At 36.6% G+C, this 17,663-nt stretch overlaps 1 protein-coding gene across 3 annotated transcripts in view; it reads left to right on the top strand.

Moving 5' to 3' along the window:
- SKAP2 (src kinase associated phosphoprotein 2) overlaps window positions 1-13,638 on the top strand; it is a 197,622-nt gene extending 183,984 nt beyond the window's left edge. For 2 of the 3 annotated variants that reach the window (XM_057504602.1, XM_036897355.2), the window contains 2 exons: window positions 10,780-10,881; window positions 11,242-13,638. In XM_057504602.1, the coding sequence (XP_057360585.1) occupies window positions 10,780-10,872 (93 nt within the window). In that variant the 3' untranslated portion in view covers window positions 10,873-10,881; window positions 11,242-13,638. The remainder of the gene's footprint in view (window positions 1-10,779; window positions 10,882-11,241) is intronic. The other variant, XM_036897356.2, reaches the window with a different exon arrangement.
- The last annotated feature ends 4,025 nt before the right edge of the window (window positions 13,639-17,663 follow it).

Raw genomic sequence — 17,663 nt, 5'->3', positions numbered from 1 at the left:
TCATAGGTATGTACCATACTTCCAGGATTCTGGGGGAGGTAATTCCTGTTCTCACAACCATTTTGTAGAGCCTGTAATTTTACATATATGAAGCCTGATCATAGAGTTATGGTTAGTGGTAGGCAGCTTAGAGAATATGCTGCCATCTAAAATTTCTAAATGCTATAAGTGGAGTACAGGCTGATCAAAAATTCTTTTTCTGTCAGCCTTTCACAAGGCTTGAAGTTCTGTCATCAGCATCATTTGTGAGCAGCCTTCTAAATATGGGTATGTTGTCTGGAGCTTATCCTGGCTTTTGAAAGAAGGGATGAGACATGGTTAGCCAGCATATTAGCCCAATCAGCTGGAAGATTAAATACCCATAGTCCTAGTATAATCAACCAGATGAATCTTGGTGAGTACAAAAGGAAAGGACACTTAGAGCTCTGAAAAGTATCTGGATGAATTCTGGGCCATTGATGGCTGTCTTGGCTGTTTGTTGTCAGGTTGCTTTAGGGCTCACTGTATGTTTGTGAAGACTCTTACTTCCCCACTTTGCTCTGGGCAAGTTCAGATAGGAATCTCTGGAGGCTCCTTAATAATTTTTTATTGGCTTGGTCTTCACCAATAGACCATAAGTTAATATCATAAATTTATTTAATATGTGAATGCTTAGAGCAATTTGAATGCTTGGTATTATTATAAATTCAGAACTCAAATCCTTAGAAGAGAACAAAAAATTGCTCAATAATTGCTTATTTCTAGGGCAATTATTCTAGAGCAAGGTAGAGCTGATGTTATGTATTGATAGACTTTTTTTAAGGGCAGTTAGTATAGAAATCAATAGCATTGTTATATGCCTAGAACTTTGTTTAATTTTTCTCAGAGTTACATTTAGATTTCATAGTGATGAAATGAAATTTTGCCATTTTATTTTTTACACCATCTAGTGGCTCAGAATGAGTGGTGCAGGTATTTGCCACTAATGTGCACAATCAAAATGATGTCATAAATTCAACTTTAAAGCTATCTATGGGTTATTACTTTCCTATATCATGTCAATAAAGTATTAACATTAATCATAAAAAATGTTTTTCATCATTTTGAATTAAATATAAAACTTGTATACATAAGGAAGAATACATTTAAGGAGTCTAACACAATATTTGTAGAGATGTAGAAATGTCTTTGTAAAGAAATTAATGCCACAACTTTTCTAATAAATAACATTAAAAGATTTTAAAGAAAAACAGCCTACTTTTCATAATTAACTCATCTATGATTTGCAATATTTAACCATCACTGTTTGATTTAACTTACCTTCTAGAAGGTTTTCAGTTCCGAAAATTCTCTAAAAAAAAGGCAACACTGATAGTTTAAGGAAAGATGCTTTCTTTCAGTGTAACATTCTCTGAACAGTAACATTAGACAGATCAAGAAATAAAATGGCATACATTACAATAAATAGTGTTTAATTTTGTAAATGTAATAACAGGAAAAGATTTAACTAGTTGGACTGTCTTCATTAAAATTCACTGTAGAAGTATGGTTTGATTTTAAAATTCCGTCTTTTTCTGTTTTTGCAAGGAAGCTTCGATGGGGTGTCAGCTGTGCTCAGTCAGTGGGGGTGATTTGTTTATTTCAGGCCTCTTTTGAGAGCTATACAAATGTTAGCCTTTTAAAAAATTTTACTGAAAATCAAATGTATCAATAAAGAAGGAATAGTAGGCAGATACTCTGCCCTTCCCCCCTTTTCTTTTTAATATCTTTCCAGTTAGCAGCTGTCATGTGACCTGTGGCTGAGCTAGCCCCTCCTTCAAAATGTCCGGCATTTTCTTAGTTTTCACCTTTGAATCTTACTAATAATAAATCTAAATACTGCGTGCCTGAAAAGGAGAGCCAGTAATTTTCTGCTTACAGTTCTTTTCATATAGGGTTGCTGCTGTGTTTATGTGTTAAAATAAAACACGTTATATACTTCAATAGGTCAGTGGAGATTTATAGAAATCTTTTTCACTCTTCTAAAAAAAATAAAGCATATTTACAGGGATGGGTGAAAGTGAAATTTGTAATTTTAACGACAACTGCATTGTTAGTGAATTATTTCACTGAAACACAAGACCTGTTCAGGCTTATTTGATGGGGGGAAAAAATCATATTTGAGGTAGAAGAAAAATTTTTTTAAGGAATCAGGTTGTTTGAAGTCATGCTAGATTCTTGTACTAGTCTGCATTTCAGTTTTATTACCACCTTAAACATGCACATAATATCGTAGTTAGTATTTTCCTAGAACTATGTTTGTGAAATTTCATAATTTTAATAGCAGGATCCAGGTCATATAGCTATAGGCATGTTCCATAGCTCTGCATACCTCTTTGCTTATGTTACTCTACTTGCAGTTCTGGATTTACATCTTCTATTAGTTTATCTTTCAATCTGTACTCATCAGAAAATTGCTAACCGCATTCCTACCCTTACTTTTGAAGCAATAAATTATTTTAGAGACTTAATGACAGAAGAGATATGCTTCAACAGGGAAGAGGCACGCTTCTGTGTCTGGTATTAACAGAAAAATAGGAGAGTAAAGAAACCTGGAATATTTTGCCTAGGACACATGTGACTTGAGCTTTGCAGTTATTTGATAAATTTTTTATTAAGTCAAAAACAGGAAATGTAGGTTGCCAGTGTTCACTAATCTACAATAAAGGGCATAAATAAATAAAAGGGTATTTCATTGTTTTGTGTGTATTGGTTGGAGTTTCAAGCATTGCCTCCCATCATATCTGTTTGTGACTTTTTCCAGTGATTGGTGAGTTATGACTGTCACTGAGCATTTGCTTCTCATGAAAATGCCAAGATTCAGTTACTCAGGGCCTTTTTGGCTTCAAACCTACTAGAAAAATAGAATAAAGTGGAAGTCTTGCTGAGCTCTTCTGACAGAGTTACTTTTTAGCTCTCTTAGTTTTTCCATCTGGGACAATCTGACCCAGCACACCACAAATAGCATAACCAATTGCTGGAGAGTAACTAGGGCATTTCAATATAGTACACAGTCTGTTGACACTAAGCTACTTTCTAAAATATTATCATATCTTACAACCTTTGGGGAAGGAGGATGAGTATTTAGACTTAGACTTGAGACTCTGTTCATTTGGGTCGGATGCCATTTTGTTTCTATGCTGTCAACATAGGGATGTTGTGGACTGGGACACAGTGAAGCAGGAACAGGCAGTCCTGCTAGTTAGCACCCAGCACCCCCTAATAGTGATAAGCTGTCTGTGGACACAGCACCACAGCAGAAGATCTGTTTCCACTCATGGGACTCCTCTTGTTATCTGTGTGCAAACAACACGCCTGAGTACTTCCCTATTTTCTCTTACATAAAATGGAGGGAGCATTCCAGGAAAATGTTGACAGATAAAAGGGGGGTTGATATAGGAGACAGGCTGGCAGACTCAACCCCCTGCATTGTCTTGAGAGGTAGCAGGTAAGCCAGAGGCAGCGTCAGGATGCAAGGTGAGTGGGGGTGGCCATGCAGGGGCTGCTATAGGCTGCAGGGCCTAAATTGTTTAATTCTGCATGGAATAAGCAAGGGGTTACCAGGAGCAAAACCAAATAACTTTAAAGAAAAGCACCATTTTGGTCATTTTTTTAGAATTCCTAAAGTGAAAAATCCATGGTTTCTTATGCCCTTGTGCCCCCCCCACCGAAATCAGAACCCCCCTCAATGTATAGATAGCACACCTCCAGTCCTCTGAGATGCCTTCCTCCTCATCCCTTTAAAGTTCAGATCTCCTTTGGAAGAGCAGGGTAGAGAGCTCTCACAGTACTCAGATTGCCTTGCAGTGCACTTGTGAACACTGGTTTTTGTTGCCCTGGTATTCCACTGCACCGAGTAGTGGGAATGGAAAGGGAGGGGATGAAAAGTTGTTGCATACCTATGATATCCTGTTCTTGGCACCCAGCATGCTTCCACTTATGTGCTCCTTAAGATAACCCATGAAGTGGTGGTGTTAGGATTTTGCAGATGAGGAAGCTGATGCTCAGGAAGGTTCTTTTGTAAATTGCTTGAGGATACCAGCTAAGTAAGTACCTCTCCTGGAGTCAGTGCAGATCTGCCCTAGTGCCTTTTCTCTGTCTACTTTGCTACATCTAAGTGGGCCACTACTAGGATCATCTGTTGCTCTCTCTCAGCCCTGACCTCCTTGAGGTAGACACTGCCTGAAGTATTTTTGCCTCCCTAATACCTAACATTTTGGCAAATAGAGTTATGGGCACCTTAGTGCCAGCCTGTCACTTCCTAGGTGGGGAAATCTCAAGGCTCAACATAACTGGGAAAAGTAAATAAAAGGCTAAGGAAGAGAGAAAGACCACCATGGAGACCTTCAAAGGCAAGTGGGTGTTTGCACTTGAGCTTCCAGCTCTGCCCTGAGCTTCTTGGCAACCAAACCGAAAAAGAGAGAGAAAAGGAGCGAATCAGTCCTTCTAATCATAAAAAAGGGATCTTGGTTTTTCTCAGCACAGGTGACTTAAAAAAATTCCCACGTGAATTTCTGGAATTACTGATTACCTGACCTCAACTTTATATAAGTATACAGTGGCAGATAATAAACTCAAAAAAATTTTTATAGTAAATATAACAACACATTTCATAAAGGCAATTTTGTAAGGGTCCAGATGTATAGTAATTCCACTATTGATTCATTTTAAGTATGTAACTGTATTATTGTACAGTCTTAAAGAGTAATATAAATATAAACCTCCCAAAATCATCCCTAAAAAACTTGGGGATTGTCCAAGGTCACATGCCTAGTTAGTAACAGAGCTGGGATGGGACTGGATCTTCTGGGAAAATAATCACAAAAATAATAAATAGGAGCTGAAATCCCAGTAAAATTTCCCTTATACCTGCTACACTGTTTCTACCTTTGTAGGGTTCTGTCCTAACCTGTTCAACACTTAGTAAATTCAACTGAACTCATTTCTTTGAAGAACTGAATTATTTGGTCCTCGTTCTGCAGGAGATAGATAGCTTCCTTTACATAGGTGGAATTTAAGTCTGTGGACAAGGTAACCTTATATCATGCATTGAAAAACATGCTTGGCAACAGCCAGCCACAACCAGGAGCAACACACTTCAGATCACAAAGCCAAACATACTCAAGAACAACTACTTGTTTAGTTATTATTAAAATTCTTCCACTGTGTCTGATATATACAAAGGAAAAGATGTTCTTATTAGAAATTATACTTCTTAAGAAAATATTTAATATGGGCAATTGGTGCATAATCCAAAATAAAGACAGAATATATTTTATCATCTGATATATATTTAACACCTTTTATACATCCTACAGTATGGGACATACAGATTGAGTGTAAGACATTGCTTAGTGAGTTTGTGGAAGTTTAGTTGAAGGGACAAAGGTGAAGTACATTAAATATACTGAGGAATAAATGCTTAGTTTGAAATGGGAGATGTAAGTATGGAATAGATAATTTGGGGGAAAATTCATGACAGCTGGGTAACTTGAGTCAGGCATTGGTGTCGCTGGTTAGGATTTGGGTGAGGAAAGGGTGATGTTCTCTGGGGAGGGAGCCCCATGTGCAAAGGTAGGAATGAGTGTGGTGTGAAAGGCTGACTGAACCAGAGCCCTGAGAGGAGAATGTTGCTAGCAGGGTGGGGAAGAGCCAAGCAGAGGAGCTCACAACTAAGGCATTGAGGAGCTAGTGTAAGTTCTTGAGCAGCAAAGTAAATTGACAACAGCAGTTTCCAGGAAGAGAGGCCAAGCTGATGATGCAGTAATCCAGGGTGAGTGGATGAATGCGTGACCTAGAGTGATAACAGTTGCCAAGAGAGAGAGGAGGGTGAACCCGAGAACAGTTGCAGAGTCGTGTATCTGGTTGGTAAAACACGAAGGCCACCTTTTGCTGAACACGATTTGATCTTTCTTTGCCTAACAGTATCTGTGAATCATCACTCTGAATATCTGTTTTTACTGTAGGTATTCTAAATAACTGTGTAGAAATTAGAATTAAATGTACCTTGACTCTGGAATATTAACTAAAATTTGTGACAAGAATTAAATTCTTACTGTTTCCTTACTTGTCCTTTGTCCGTCTTTAAAAATGGAGTGCACGGTGCAAGGAGAAAAAAACAGTCATTCTTTGAATGAGAGTAACTCCAAGTCACACCTGCATCTTAAATTATAAAGTAATGAGGTTGATTTTCATAAGCCTAGGAGACTTAGTGTCTTAAAGCAAGTTCATGAATGGTGTGGTCAAGCATCTTGGAGGACCTTAGACATTACTGGTGTCAATTTCCTCATTTAGCAGGTTAGGAGACTAGGATTCCAAGCAGTTAATATGTCGGTAATAGTAGTAAGACACTGAGGTTGTTAAGTTCCTGTTGTGCATTTTAAGAGAACCTTTTAAAATGATGAGTGTATGAGAAATGAGAAGATTCTTATGAAGTTTCTAAGTTGATAGTAAAAAGGAAGAGATTGAAAAGGTAACCTTCAAGAAAGTATTTCTGTATATTAAAGTTATCTAGTTTTTCTACTACTACTATGTTTATGAATGATCTGAAAAATTGACAAGATCAGTGAATAGTTGGAAAATCAGTCGACTAGTTCTGAAACTCAGTGTATTTTATATTTTGTGAATATTCATTTCCTCAAAAGGCTAGTATGTTTTAAAGCACAGATACATGTTTAGAGAACGGACACATAGTCTTTAACCTTTCTAACACCTGTTGCATTCGAACAGATTGGTAACTGATTTCTGGAAGGGGTAATACATCACAAAATCTTATTAGTGTTTCAAGTGTCTATTAAGGCAGACTTCCACCATATGGTTTTGCAGAAAGTAGATTAACATACTTGAGAAATGAAAGTCATGGTGCAGAAAAGGATTTAAGTAAATGTTGGGGCCTTCTTTAAGTGTAAAATAATATACCAGCAGAGAGAGAAAATTTAATTAATGAGTAAACATTAGTTAAAAACATGGACATGTGTTTACTGTTGTGTTGAATAAAGTCTGCTTCATATTATCAAAACGAATCCTTTTTTCCCACTCTGTTACACAACTGATTTAATTTATTGCATAATAACTATTAATTGAGGCCTAAAATTTCAACTGCAAAGTAAGACAAGTAAAAACTATTTTAATGGTGTGAAAATTGAAGATAGAGGAGGTAAAGCATGACTGTGCTGTCTGCTTGCTGATGGCTTTCTCGGGTTATTGGGTAAGTTGGGCTTCTTTGCCTCTGTGGGGCCACATGACATTTGCCTTGCAGCCATCCATTCTGCAGATGTTGAATTTCTTTTGAGTACTATTTTATACAATAAGCATCACTACACCTCTGGATCTTGATAGCATTACTACAGGAGGAGAAAGAGGCTTTGTGTTAGTAATTACCTAACATTGTCAGAAGCTGACTGCAGGCCTCTTTCTAGTGATAACAGAATAACCGCATAATGTAGCTTTATAGCACATGATTAATAGAAAATAATTACACATCCTACAAAGGGATGCAATATTTCTTAGAAATTGACTAGAATGGTTTCCTGTAGATTAAAGGACTCTTCATTATTTTATCAGTCCTCCTGAAGTACAGCCACTTGCCTATGTTAGCATTTCAGCTGATGTTAAGAGCCAAACAGGGTGAAGAATACCAGACAGCAGGCCTTCCAGGACCTGAGGTCCCGTGTGCCATAAAGATGACGTTATGCTTCCTAGCCTTTGGAAGATTTAGATGGCAGCCTGCTATGGTTTTGTCTGTTTATTTTTTGTTTACTAACAAGATAAGGTTTGAGGTGTTTTTTTCTTTAATGACCCACCTGTGACTTTTAGAACAGTACTATAATTAGAATGTGGACCGCAAGACAACATTGTATGGACTGCATTCTTTTTCACTGTAAGTAATATATCATTCATAATCACACTTGTTTGGGGGCGGCAAACAGCGAAGGCAAAGAGAGGCAGATTTTCTTCTTCAAAGGAACCTTGCATGTGTTGCACCTCCAGGCTGAAGTTTAGAATACTGTACTCCAGGAAGCATCTTCATTCCAATTTACAGCTCCGAATGGTTTAATTGGGGTTCATGTTGCTCAGGAGGCTCATCCCAAGGATGGTAACGATAAAAGTAAAAGCTTGTGTGTTTGCAGTCTTGTCGACACACTCTAATGACCACAGTGTCAATCCATAAATTTGCCTGCTATATTTTTACCTCACTGTATTTTATCTTATCTCTTAATTTCACACAGGAGTATTATATGGAATTCTGTACAAATGTAAAGTAATAAACATTCTGGTTTTTATCTTTATCCTTTTCTGATTGAATACTGTGATATTTTAGAGAAGTTTTATGAGGTATTTCATATGCTTTTCAATTGTTTTAAATTAATTAAGTGAAACGTTTAAGATTATTTCAGCCTAAAACTTAATTTTTTCCTGAAATGTCACATTTAAGGGATTTGTTTGCAGCTGAATAAGCTCCTCCCTGCTGTTTAACCACAGCCCTTTGTAGTTAATGGGCCTCCCTGGTTACCTGCAGAATTCTTTGAAGTGTTAAGTTTGTCCTTAGTCCTTTGGTGAAAAGATTTGTTGGAAATCAATTTCTCAAATTTGGATGTGAGTGAGCTTTTTGAGAACAAAAATGTGCCTATAATTGGGAATACAGATTATAACTGAAACAGAATATTGTAAAGTGATAGAAACTTTCTGATTTGTAATTTGAATCTATAAACATTGAAACCCAGGTTGAGGGCTATTTCTGAAAGCAGATTTGAGTCATAATACACCCCCTCACTGAATGTGTTCTGTGTCTGCTCTTTGGGGCTCTAGTTCCCTTACTCCTTGCAAATAATCAGGCTTTAAAATCTTAGGTTGGCAGTGGGTAAGAGCTTTCACACTCAGTTCTTAACTCAGACCTGTTAACTATCCTTTTTGAAATCTTGCAGTGTAGGCCTTTGGCCTCTGGAAGGTTAAATACATTTGTTTTGTTAAGCATTAGATTCTAATCATATTCATTGCCTTAAAAATTGAAAAGGGCAGTTTTATTAGGTACCTAGTAGGATATAATAGTTGCTAATCATAGCTTTCAGGGAGTTAGCATTTTCTACTGATAAATATATCCTGGGCAGTTTTTCCACTAAATTCACACTGTCAGTGAACTATTACATCTAAAATCTTGTATCCTCTGCCTCAGAGGCCAGAGCTGTGCCCTCATTAGAATAAGAAAGTGCAGGATTAACCTTTCCTGCCACCATATTCTTCCAATAACCCTAATTCTGATTCATCACACTGTTAAAAAAGTATAGATTTTAATCCCATAATCTCTCTATTGATGGACTACTTATCAATACCCACATGCTAATGTTGCTACATTTGTATTAAAGAATTGTTTGATTTTCTTTTCCTATGGTCAGTAGCATACTAATCAATACAAATGTTAAGTTTGTGCCAGTGTTAAACATTCCCTTCCTGCATGTAACTCAATATGCATATGCACATTTATCTGTGACTCCGATGCTGGAAAATTATAGCCTATTGAATTACTTTTGGGAGGGATTTAAAAAATTTATCTTACATGAAGAATTGAATTTGGGCCCTACAATTTGCTTTTGCAGAGTATTGCTTTTGGATGATGTTATTTTTGAAACTTGTAATTCATTTTACTTTGTTTGTATCTCACTAAACATAAATAAATTTGAGATACAAATATATTAGTTAGTCTGGCAGACGTATGAGCCTGGTTTGTGATGCCTGAAGCTGTGGTGTATCTGTCAGAGGAGGTGGGGGTTGGGGGGCGGGAATAGAGGTGCAGGTGTACCTCACATTGCGAAGAAAATGCAAAAGTGATGTACCGATTGCCGTTTTTCACAGCTAGTTTTGCCGTTCAGCTTTATAACTGGAGATACTTTTAGTTACTATTGATCTTCCACTGGAAGGGTGAATCTAACACCACCTTTGAATTCCTTCCAACCATCCTTTAGCTAATATAGTTTATGATCAGTAAAAGGAACAATAAATGCCTTAGGGAAGGTTTTTAAAAGGAGCATTTAAAAAATTTTGGGGTGTTATTAGTGTTTTTGTATTCTCTCTTTTATCTGTTTAAAATGTCTATACTCATATGTTAGATTTTCTTAGAAAGGGCAGGCAGATCTCTTGCATTCTAAGTCATTTTTGGTCATCTGAGTTTAACTAGGAATTAGTTCATTGTGAAAAATAACCTATCTATCTGCTAGATGATAAGCTTCTTGAAGGCAAAGATAGTATCCTTGAGATCCGGGCCGTAACCTGGTAGCCTCTGTGCCTGGTGTTTGCCTGTAAAATTGTCTCCCAGGTGTGTCACTGTGTGTGTGTGTGTGTGTGTGTGTGTGTGTGTGTGTGTGTGTGTGTGTGTGTGTGTCAGAGAGAGAGAGAGAAAGGGACAGGACAGAGGAACAGAGGGTGTGGGAGGGAGGGAGAGAAAGAAAGAGAGAATAATAGGGCAAGAGGCCCACAGAGCCTACTTCCTCATGCAATTTCCTTTGCTAGGTTCTTAGCCTTAGTGACTGCTTCTGTGTTCTACACCAAATAATAAACAGGTTTTGTCTTACATGGTAATTTAGATCTTTGCCTAGCAGCATTTTTAAAGTGTCCAGAAACAAACAAAAAAAGATTAAAATGTTTCAATTTGCAGTTCAAGCTCTTGTAACTTTTACAAAAAGAAATAACATTTCTAAGAAGTTGCATATAAACAATACTGTACTTACACCAGTCTAAAGGTTAATATTGCATATTGTTTTCAATTAGGAATACAATAGATATGGCTGGTGGGTAGGAGAAATGAAAGGAGCCGTTGGCTTGGTGCCGAAAGCCTACATAATGGAGATGTATGATATTTGAGAGTCCTGGGTAAGTACATTTTAATCCAATATTCTGTAATAGCTCATATGTTCTCTTGGTCTGTGTGTTATGAGTCTTTGCCTTTTTAAAAGCCTTTGTAGTTTTCTGATAGCACAAAGATTATGATCTCAAATCATCTTTTTCTCTTTTTTTAAAACCTGGTTTAATTTTTTAAATAACTTCATAGAATTTATTTTGGAAATTAGCAGACTATTTAAGGAAAGTCCCTTTGAAAATAACCAGCTGTTTTCCCAAACCTTCTCCTCGTTAGTAAAATACCACTTTTATGGCCTTTCAGAAGAGCTGAAATAACAAAATGTTGAATAAAAATTCATTTTTATTGGGCTAAAAATGTAATTTTTTTCTAAGCAGGAAAAATAATCAACATTTCAACGGAAGAAAAATTAAGATGCAACTTTCCCTTTCTGCCTGCAGAAAAGGAAGATTCTTCTGCTAGTCTGCAAATGCTTTGAATTTATAATCATTTTGAATGCATGAGTGACAGCTCACAGCTTTTGTTGAACATCGTTTGTCTTTGTTATTTTATGTATTCGTTATAATATTTCTCTGATGTTAATTAAATAAAGGATAGTAATGTTAACAGATACAAGCAGTGAAATTACACCTGTTGCTATTTTTCAAAGAAATAATTGTTTTTATTTAGTCATTTGATTTGTGTGAAGGAATCAGCACTGTGGGCACTGCTACAACAGGATGAGTTGTATTTCTCTTAATATTAGACATCAGTCATTTTTTAGACCGTATATATAATTTCATGGAAATTTTAATTGAATATATCATGAAAGTTTTTGGTAGATGCTATCAGAAGAATATTGCTTTGTTAAAATTCTATGAGTGATTTGGTATTTATATTTCACAAAATGTTTTCATGAAAGAATTTTTACCAACTGGCAAATTTGGCTTATGTTAAATATAGCCACAAGAAAACACAGTGATAGAATTACAAATAGTAGTGTACTGTCACCATCATAACACATGTGCAGACCAGAACCCTGGTTTGTGCAAAGCCCTTATCAATACCAAATATCCTGGTTAGATGATGGGCTTACCAATGTCTTCTGCCATAGTTTTGTGTAAATTTAATAAATAAAAAATTCATAAGAAATCCCATTCTGCATAATATAATGGCATAAAGAATCTCAGTGTACTCTCAAAGTAAGAAGGAAAAATAACATTCTCTCATCCTGTCCGATCATTGCTGTGCCTTTGAAGGCCAGCCACACAGCAGTACAACTCCAGATCTGAGTGTCCTTTACCCTCCTCAGAGCAATGAAAAGAAAAGGAAGGCTCAGAGAGGAGCGTGTAGAAATCAAGGTGGGAACATGAGCCAGCAGGAGAGTGGAAGGGTAGCCAGAGGCTGACCTCGGAGGGATACATTGTACTGCCTGAGCGGGCTGTGTGCGATTATGTCATAACATTTTCATGTGTATTTGAGGTCAAAGGTATTTGGATGCCTACAAGGTATTAGTATGGCCTTAATATATATATACCAAAATGTACTGCTGGTTGGATAACTATTTGGAGTAAATATTATTTCCTAGTGTTGAATCATTCTTTAGTAGGTACCTTTGCTGAACTTTATCAGATTTTTGCTTTATAGAGATTCTAACCAGGCAAATAAGCTGATAGTATTTTAAAACCTCCATTATTTATATAAAACTATTTACAAGCAACATTTCACAGTTTACATTTTACCGTTATTCCTTCAGTATTGCGATCATCAGATACCAAATGTAAGAAGGTACACATATTAATTTTAGAGATTAGGTTAACTCTGTACTAATTAGACATTGTCAAGGTAAAACTTTGGGGAATTAATTTGTGTACTTGTTAATTTTTTCCTAGTATAGAGCTGTTGGAATAGATTGAAATCATCTTGGCAAAAGTGAGACAACTGGAGATGAATTTAGTGGCCTGGTTTTCAAAGCCTGAGATACTGGAAAGCAAAAGCAGTTGTGGGTTTCCAATGAAAACGTACACTTGCCTGTGGATACTTCTTGTGCTTCCAGGATAAGTGAAACTTTTAGTCCTGGGCCAGGAGATGGCAGCAGCCTCTCATTGCAGATGAGACCACTTGGAAACCCCTCCCCCACGCCGGTGCAAAGTCACCCAGAATGTAAAGCATTTGACGATTTTTGCCTCCTTTTACAGTTAATCCAGGAGAGGGAGTCCTTCGCCAACTGATGACCAGCAATTCCAAGCCAGATAGTCTCTCTACCAACAGTGACAGTACAGAAATAAAGTGTTAGTTCTGTCCAGAGCTCCACTGGCCTTTGTTCTTTAACTTGAGTAAGTGGGAGATAAGAAAGGAAACAAAAGGTTTAAAATTGGTATGGCAGCAAAAATAATCATTACTTTCAATTCATGTCTACTCTATACTCATTTGGTGAAAGCATTTGTATACTACCAGGGAGAAAGTTTTCTTTACACCCTTGACAATAAATACATCACACACTCTTCAAAATCATAACATCATTAATGTGAATTTAAACAACATGGCTTGTTAGAAAATATGCTAATTGCGATATTCTCATTATGTTTGCTTAGCTTTTATTTGTTTTTCTATGAACAGAGAGCTAATTTTTTTCAAAGGTGATTGTAAGTCATATTTTATATAGCATTTTGCTTGATTATTTGCTCTGTACTGAATTTGTACTCTATTGCCATTAGATCTTACAATAATGTTCCACTCTGCAAATTTTTAAGGTTCAAATAAAGTTTAATTGTTTGCAAACTGTTATGATACTAATAATTCAACAGCCTGCTGTGTTACTAATGAAATTACTTTGTTATGATTAATTTGGAAAATAGTGTGTTGATTGTAGTAATTAAGCACAACAAGGTGAAGTAAATGATTCTAATGCCATCTGGCCTCCAAACTGAATGAAGAAATGAAACAAGGCTGTCATCTGAATTTATTCAAAGAAGTAAGGATAATACAAATGATTTTCATTGCAAAGGATTTACACTTAACCACAGCTCACACCATTCTGTTTTTGCCACTTTGTTGCATATGACACTTCTTTTATGAAAAAGAATGTTTAGCCTAGCAATTGTTTCAAATACTTTATTATATTATTTTAAGTGGATTATTTTTACCTTGTGCTAATTTAATTACAGATAATTACATAAAGTATCATAGGATCATAGAAAATCACTTTTCAACCATCTGTAGGTAAAATCAATGTATGTGGATTTTAAAAATTTTACTATTCATTTACAAACATGTTGAATATAGCCTTTCGTAAAGATTAGAGATTTCATTTAATTGTTTCTAAAATGTTTCCAGTCAAGACCATCCCATCATTCTTATGATTTCTACTTTTCCTATAATTTCTCCAGTCTAATCTATTGCTACTCACTTCATAGAGTCTGGTACCTTCTTGGGTCATGATACCCAGAACCCAGAACTGAGTTATATGTTAGAGATCCATACTTACAGTTCATCCACTGTAAGAAAACTGATCTATTAACATAGGTGTAATTTATAAGCTTGAACTTCATCAATGAGACTGAGTGAAGTATTGTGAGAATTTTTAAATCAAGCACTTCTGAATTTCAGATAAATCAATAATTTGTATTTCAATTGTTGAATAGTATTATAGACACAAAATACAGAGATCACTTTTACTTCTCTTAAGTTAAAAAATAGATTCGCAAATATTGAAAAGCAATCCACATGGTAAAGAAGGTGGTGGAGATTAAAACAAGATCAATTTATCTAAGACAAAACTTCACTCAGAGATGAAAGGAATATAATTAATGTACATAGCATAAAAACATGGGTTAAAATGGCTTAGTTTATCAGTAGAGTCCTGAGTATTCCAAAATACGGAGAAACAAATAAGTAGTTTATTATTAAAGTATCTTTCTACAAAATTAAGCTACACTCAAATGCATAACTTAAACAGTTAATCCTTTAGACTAGAAACAAGGAATTTCTGGGCATCCTCAGCTTCTGCCAGCATAGCCGTCAGCTGCCCCTGTAGTTGAGTTCTTTGTGAATACACATTAGAACCCCTGATACTGTACTATTTTCTGTGATCAGATAAATACTTATAAAATTATATGCTCACAGTAACATGGAATGGCATTTTATTAACAGGATATTTGAGGGGCTTTTTTTTTTTTTTTGCTGTTTTCCATAGTAGAATCTACTCTGTCATTACTTGGACACAAACATAGCCAGCGTGGTACTTCAGAGTATATGGTGTGTATCCAGTAAATATTTGTTAATTGACTGATTTGTCACCCCACAGTATCTCAAGACCTGAGATTTAATAAGAAAAGAACTTGACCTCTTCAACTGGTAGAGAAAATGTCATTATCAATTAGTATGTGAGCTTTCTGACTAACAGCATTCTCTAAGTCAAAAAATCAGTACCTTTCACTAAGTCTTTAAAAGCAGTCTCACTGTCCCCATAGTACCATCAACAAGTGGAGTGGATTTGGTCGTTGGTAACAGTGTGATTCTGTGTGAGTGTGATTCCATGAATAAGAAAGCTGAGTGTGGTGGCTAGTCTCCCAGTGTCCTCCCCTTCCTTACCTGTGCTCAGTGTTATCACTCTAAGACATCACAGTGACCCAGGCAGCTTGGGGCAAGTGATCTAGTTTCACTTTCCAGTACATTCCAAATAGCTGCTGCCTTGGATTCCACCTGGGCAGTGTCAGAGATGCCTTCTGATCTTGGAAACATTCCAGCTGTTGCCTAGAATGGATCAAAAAGGAACTTTTGGAAGTTTCACAGTTATTGCCAAATCCAACCATATTTAAATTCTTTTTAGAAAGCCTTTACTCCCTATGTTTTTTAAGTTGTATGATTATTCAAGTTGAATGCTTTGAGTCCCTAAGACAAAAGGAACCATAAATACAGAAGGCAGCCTTAGTCATAGCAGTGCTCAGCTTAGGCCTGTAATGTTGAGAAAGGGGTCAGAAGCTAGACAAAAGAAACCCTTGCGAATGTGTACAAAGGTGTGAAAAATAGAAATTGCCTCCAAAGCCTATTTCTTAAGTGCTTTTCTTAACATTGGAACCTGGGTGAGTGTTTCCCTGTCCTCTGTTTTCACTGTTTTCTTTTTTATTATTCACTTCTCAGGTAATATAGAATAGCATTTGTCTGTTTTCTGTTTATTGGCCTCAACTTTGTAATATAAAAGTATCGCTTCTCCTAGAGGAAAAGCAGGTGCCATTTTTTAGCTTGAGCAGCAGTTCACCTCTTGTTTGAGCAAAGTGTCACACAGGTACTCTCAAAGGAGAAAATTAATGACACCAATGTGTGCCAATTAAAAATGACTGCTTTAGAGCAGGAGAAAATTCCAGCAAATGAGCGGATTCCCATACATTGTCTCCCCATTTAGCAAACCGTGGGTTCTTTAACTATCATGTCAAAGTGATGATAACAGTTTACCTAAGACTAGGAATAGCAATAGCTAGCATTACTGGAGTGTTTACTGTTCTTCATGCTGTGCACTTTCCATTCAGTCCTTCTAACAACCTTTGAAGTAAGTTCTGTTGTATAATCCCATTTCCCTGATGAGGAAACTGATGATAATTTGTCCCAAGTATGTTTTCCAGCCTCCCTCCCTTGAATTCTGCAACATTCTGCTTCCCAGTATTGTGACAAATTCAGAAGAAATACCTAATTCTATTCTTTGCACATAGGAGGCACTCAATAAAAGCTTTGTTGACCACTGATGATGACAGCATTCTTATAAAATAAGCTGGAGCATGTGAAAAAGAATAGTTCAAGAGTTGACAACTGAACAGCTCAATTGACCTCATTTAGTAGTTAAAGACCCTGGTGACCATATCAAATCTGAAGCAGTTAATCCACAACGAATAAGAAACTTTAATACAGGAGCATTTCTACCCATGAACTCCCAGTCTGGCTGAAAATGGGAAGCTAGTCGAGGCAGCAGGGAGTCCAGAGAGGACACCACGCCAAAGGGACCCTTTTCGAATCAACTTTTCCCATCTTCTCATCTCTTCAAAAGTCAAACCAAAAAAAAACTGAGCAGCTGAAAAGCCTTGGTAAGGACCTTAAAGCTGGCTGCTTCTGTCTCATGTAGTTTTCAATTAGTTTTGCAGGGGGCAAGGAGGTACAGGGTTTAAACTGAAGGTTGCAGGTTTTTTTTACCAGTTGAAAGGATTTTTATTAAACTGTTCAGCCCTTCTTAATCGATGAGCAAACTTCATTAGAAAACTTGTATAATTTTTTAACTAAGTGATGGCATAAAACTTCCATTTGTTGAGATATGAATTCATTTAAGGAGAACTGTTACTGGAATACCTGGCACTTAAGGACAAGGTCTTATTTCTTGGGCACCTATGTGGTGCCTTGTACAGGGCTCCATAAAGAAAGCCTTCTGTTGTAGTTTTAAGCAAATCCTTTTTTAAAATCCTTTTGTACCTTAGTGATTGGAGGCTAGGCTGGTGGGGGTGGGGGTATAGGAGATAAATAAGGTCTAACGTTCATTATAGGGCTCTGGAACTGAGTCAGAGGAGGGGTGAGATCGAGCCCTTTCATGGTCCAACATACGCACCGAAGTTTTAAAGCCTAGGAGAAGAGGTGTGCTGAAGTTCAATTTCCAAGGGGTATTTCATTCTTTACAGTTTCCATGCCTGGCACTCAGAATAACATACTTCTAAAGAACAGGGAGTGAATGACTTTGCATTGTCTTGATCTCCAGTTGCCCACCAAGTAGATCTCAGTGGTGAAAAAGTAACCTGTGCCAACCATACGGATACATGACTCATTCCTAATTCCCAGT

The sequence above is a fragment of the Manis pentadactyla genome, chromosome 7 (assembly GCF_030020395.1).
Source record: "Manis pentadactyla isolate mManPen7 chromosome 7, mManPen7.hap1, whole genome shotgun sequence".
Classification (NCBI taxonomy): Eukaryota; Metazoa; Chordata; class Mammalia; order Pholidota; family Manidae; genus Manis; species Manis pentadactyla.
Note: the sequence above shows the minus strand (reverse complement) of the source record. Positions and strands in the feature narration are given on the sequence as shown.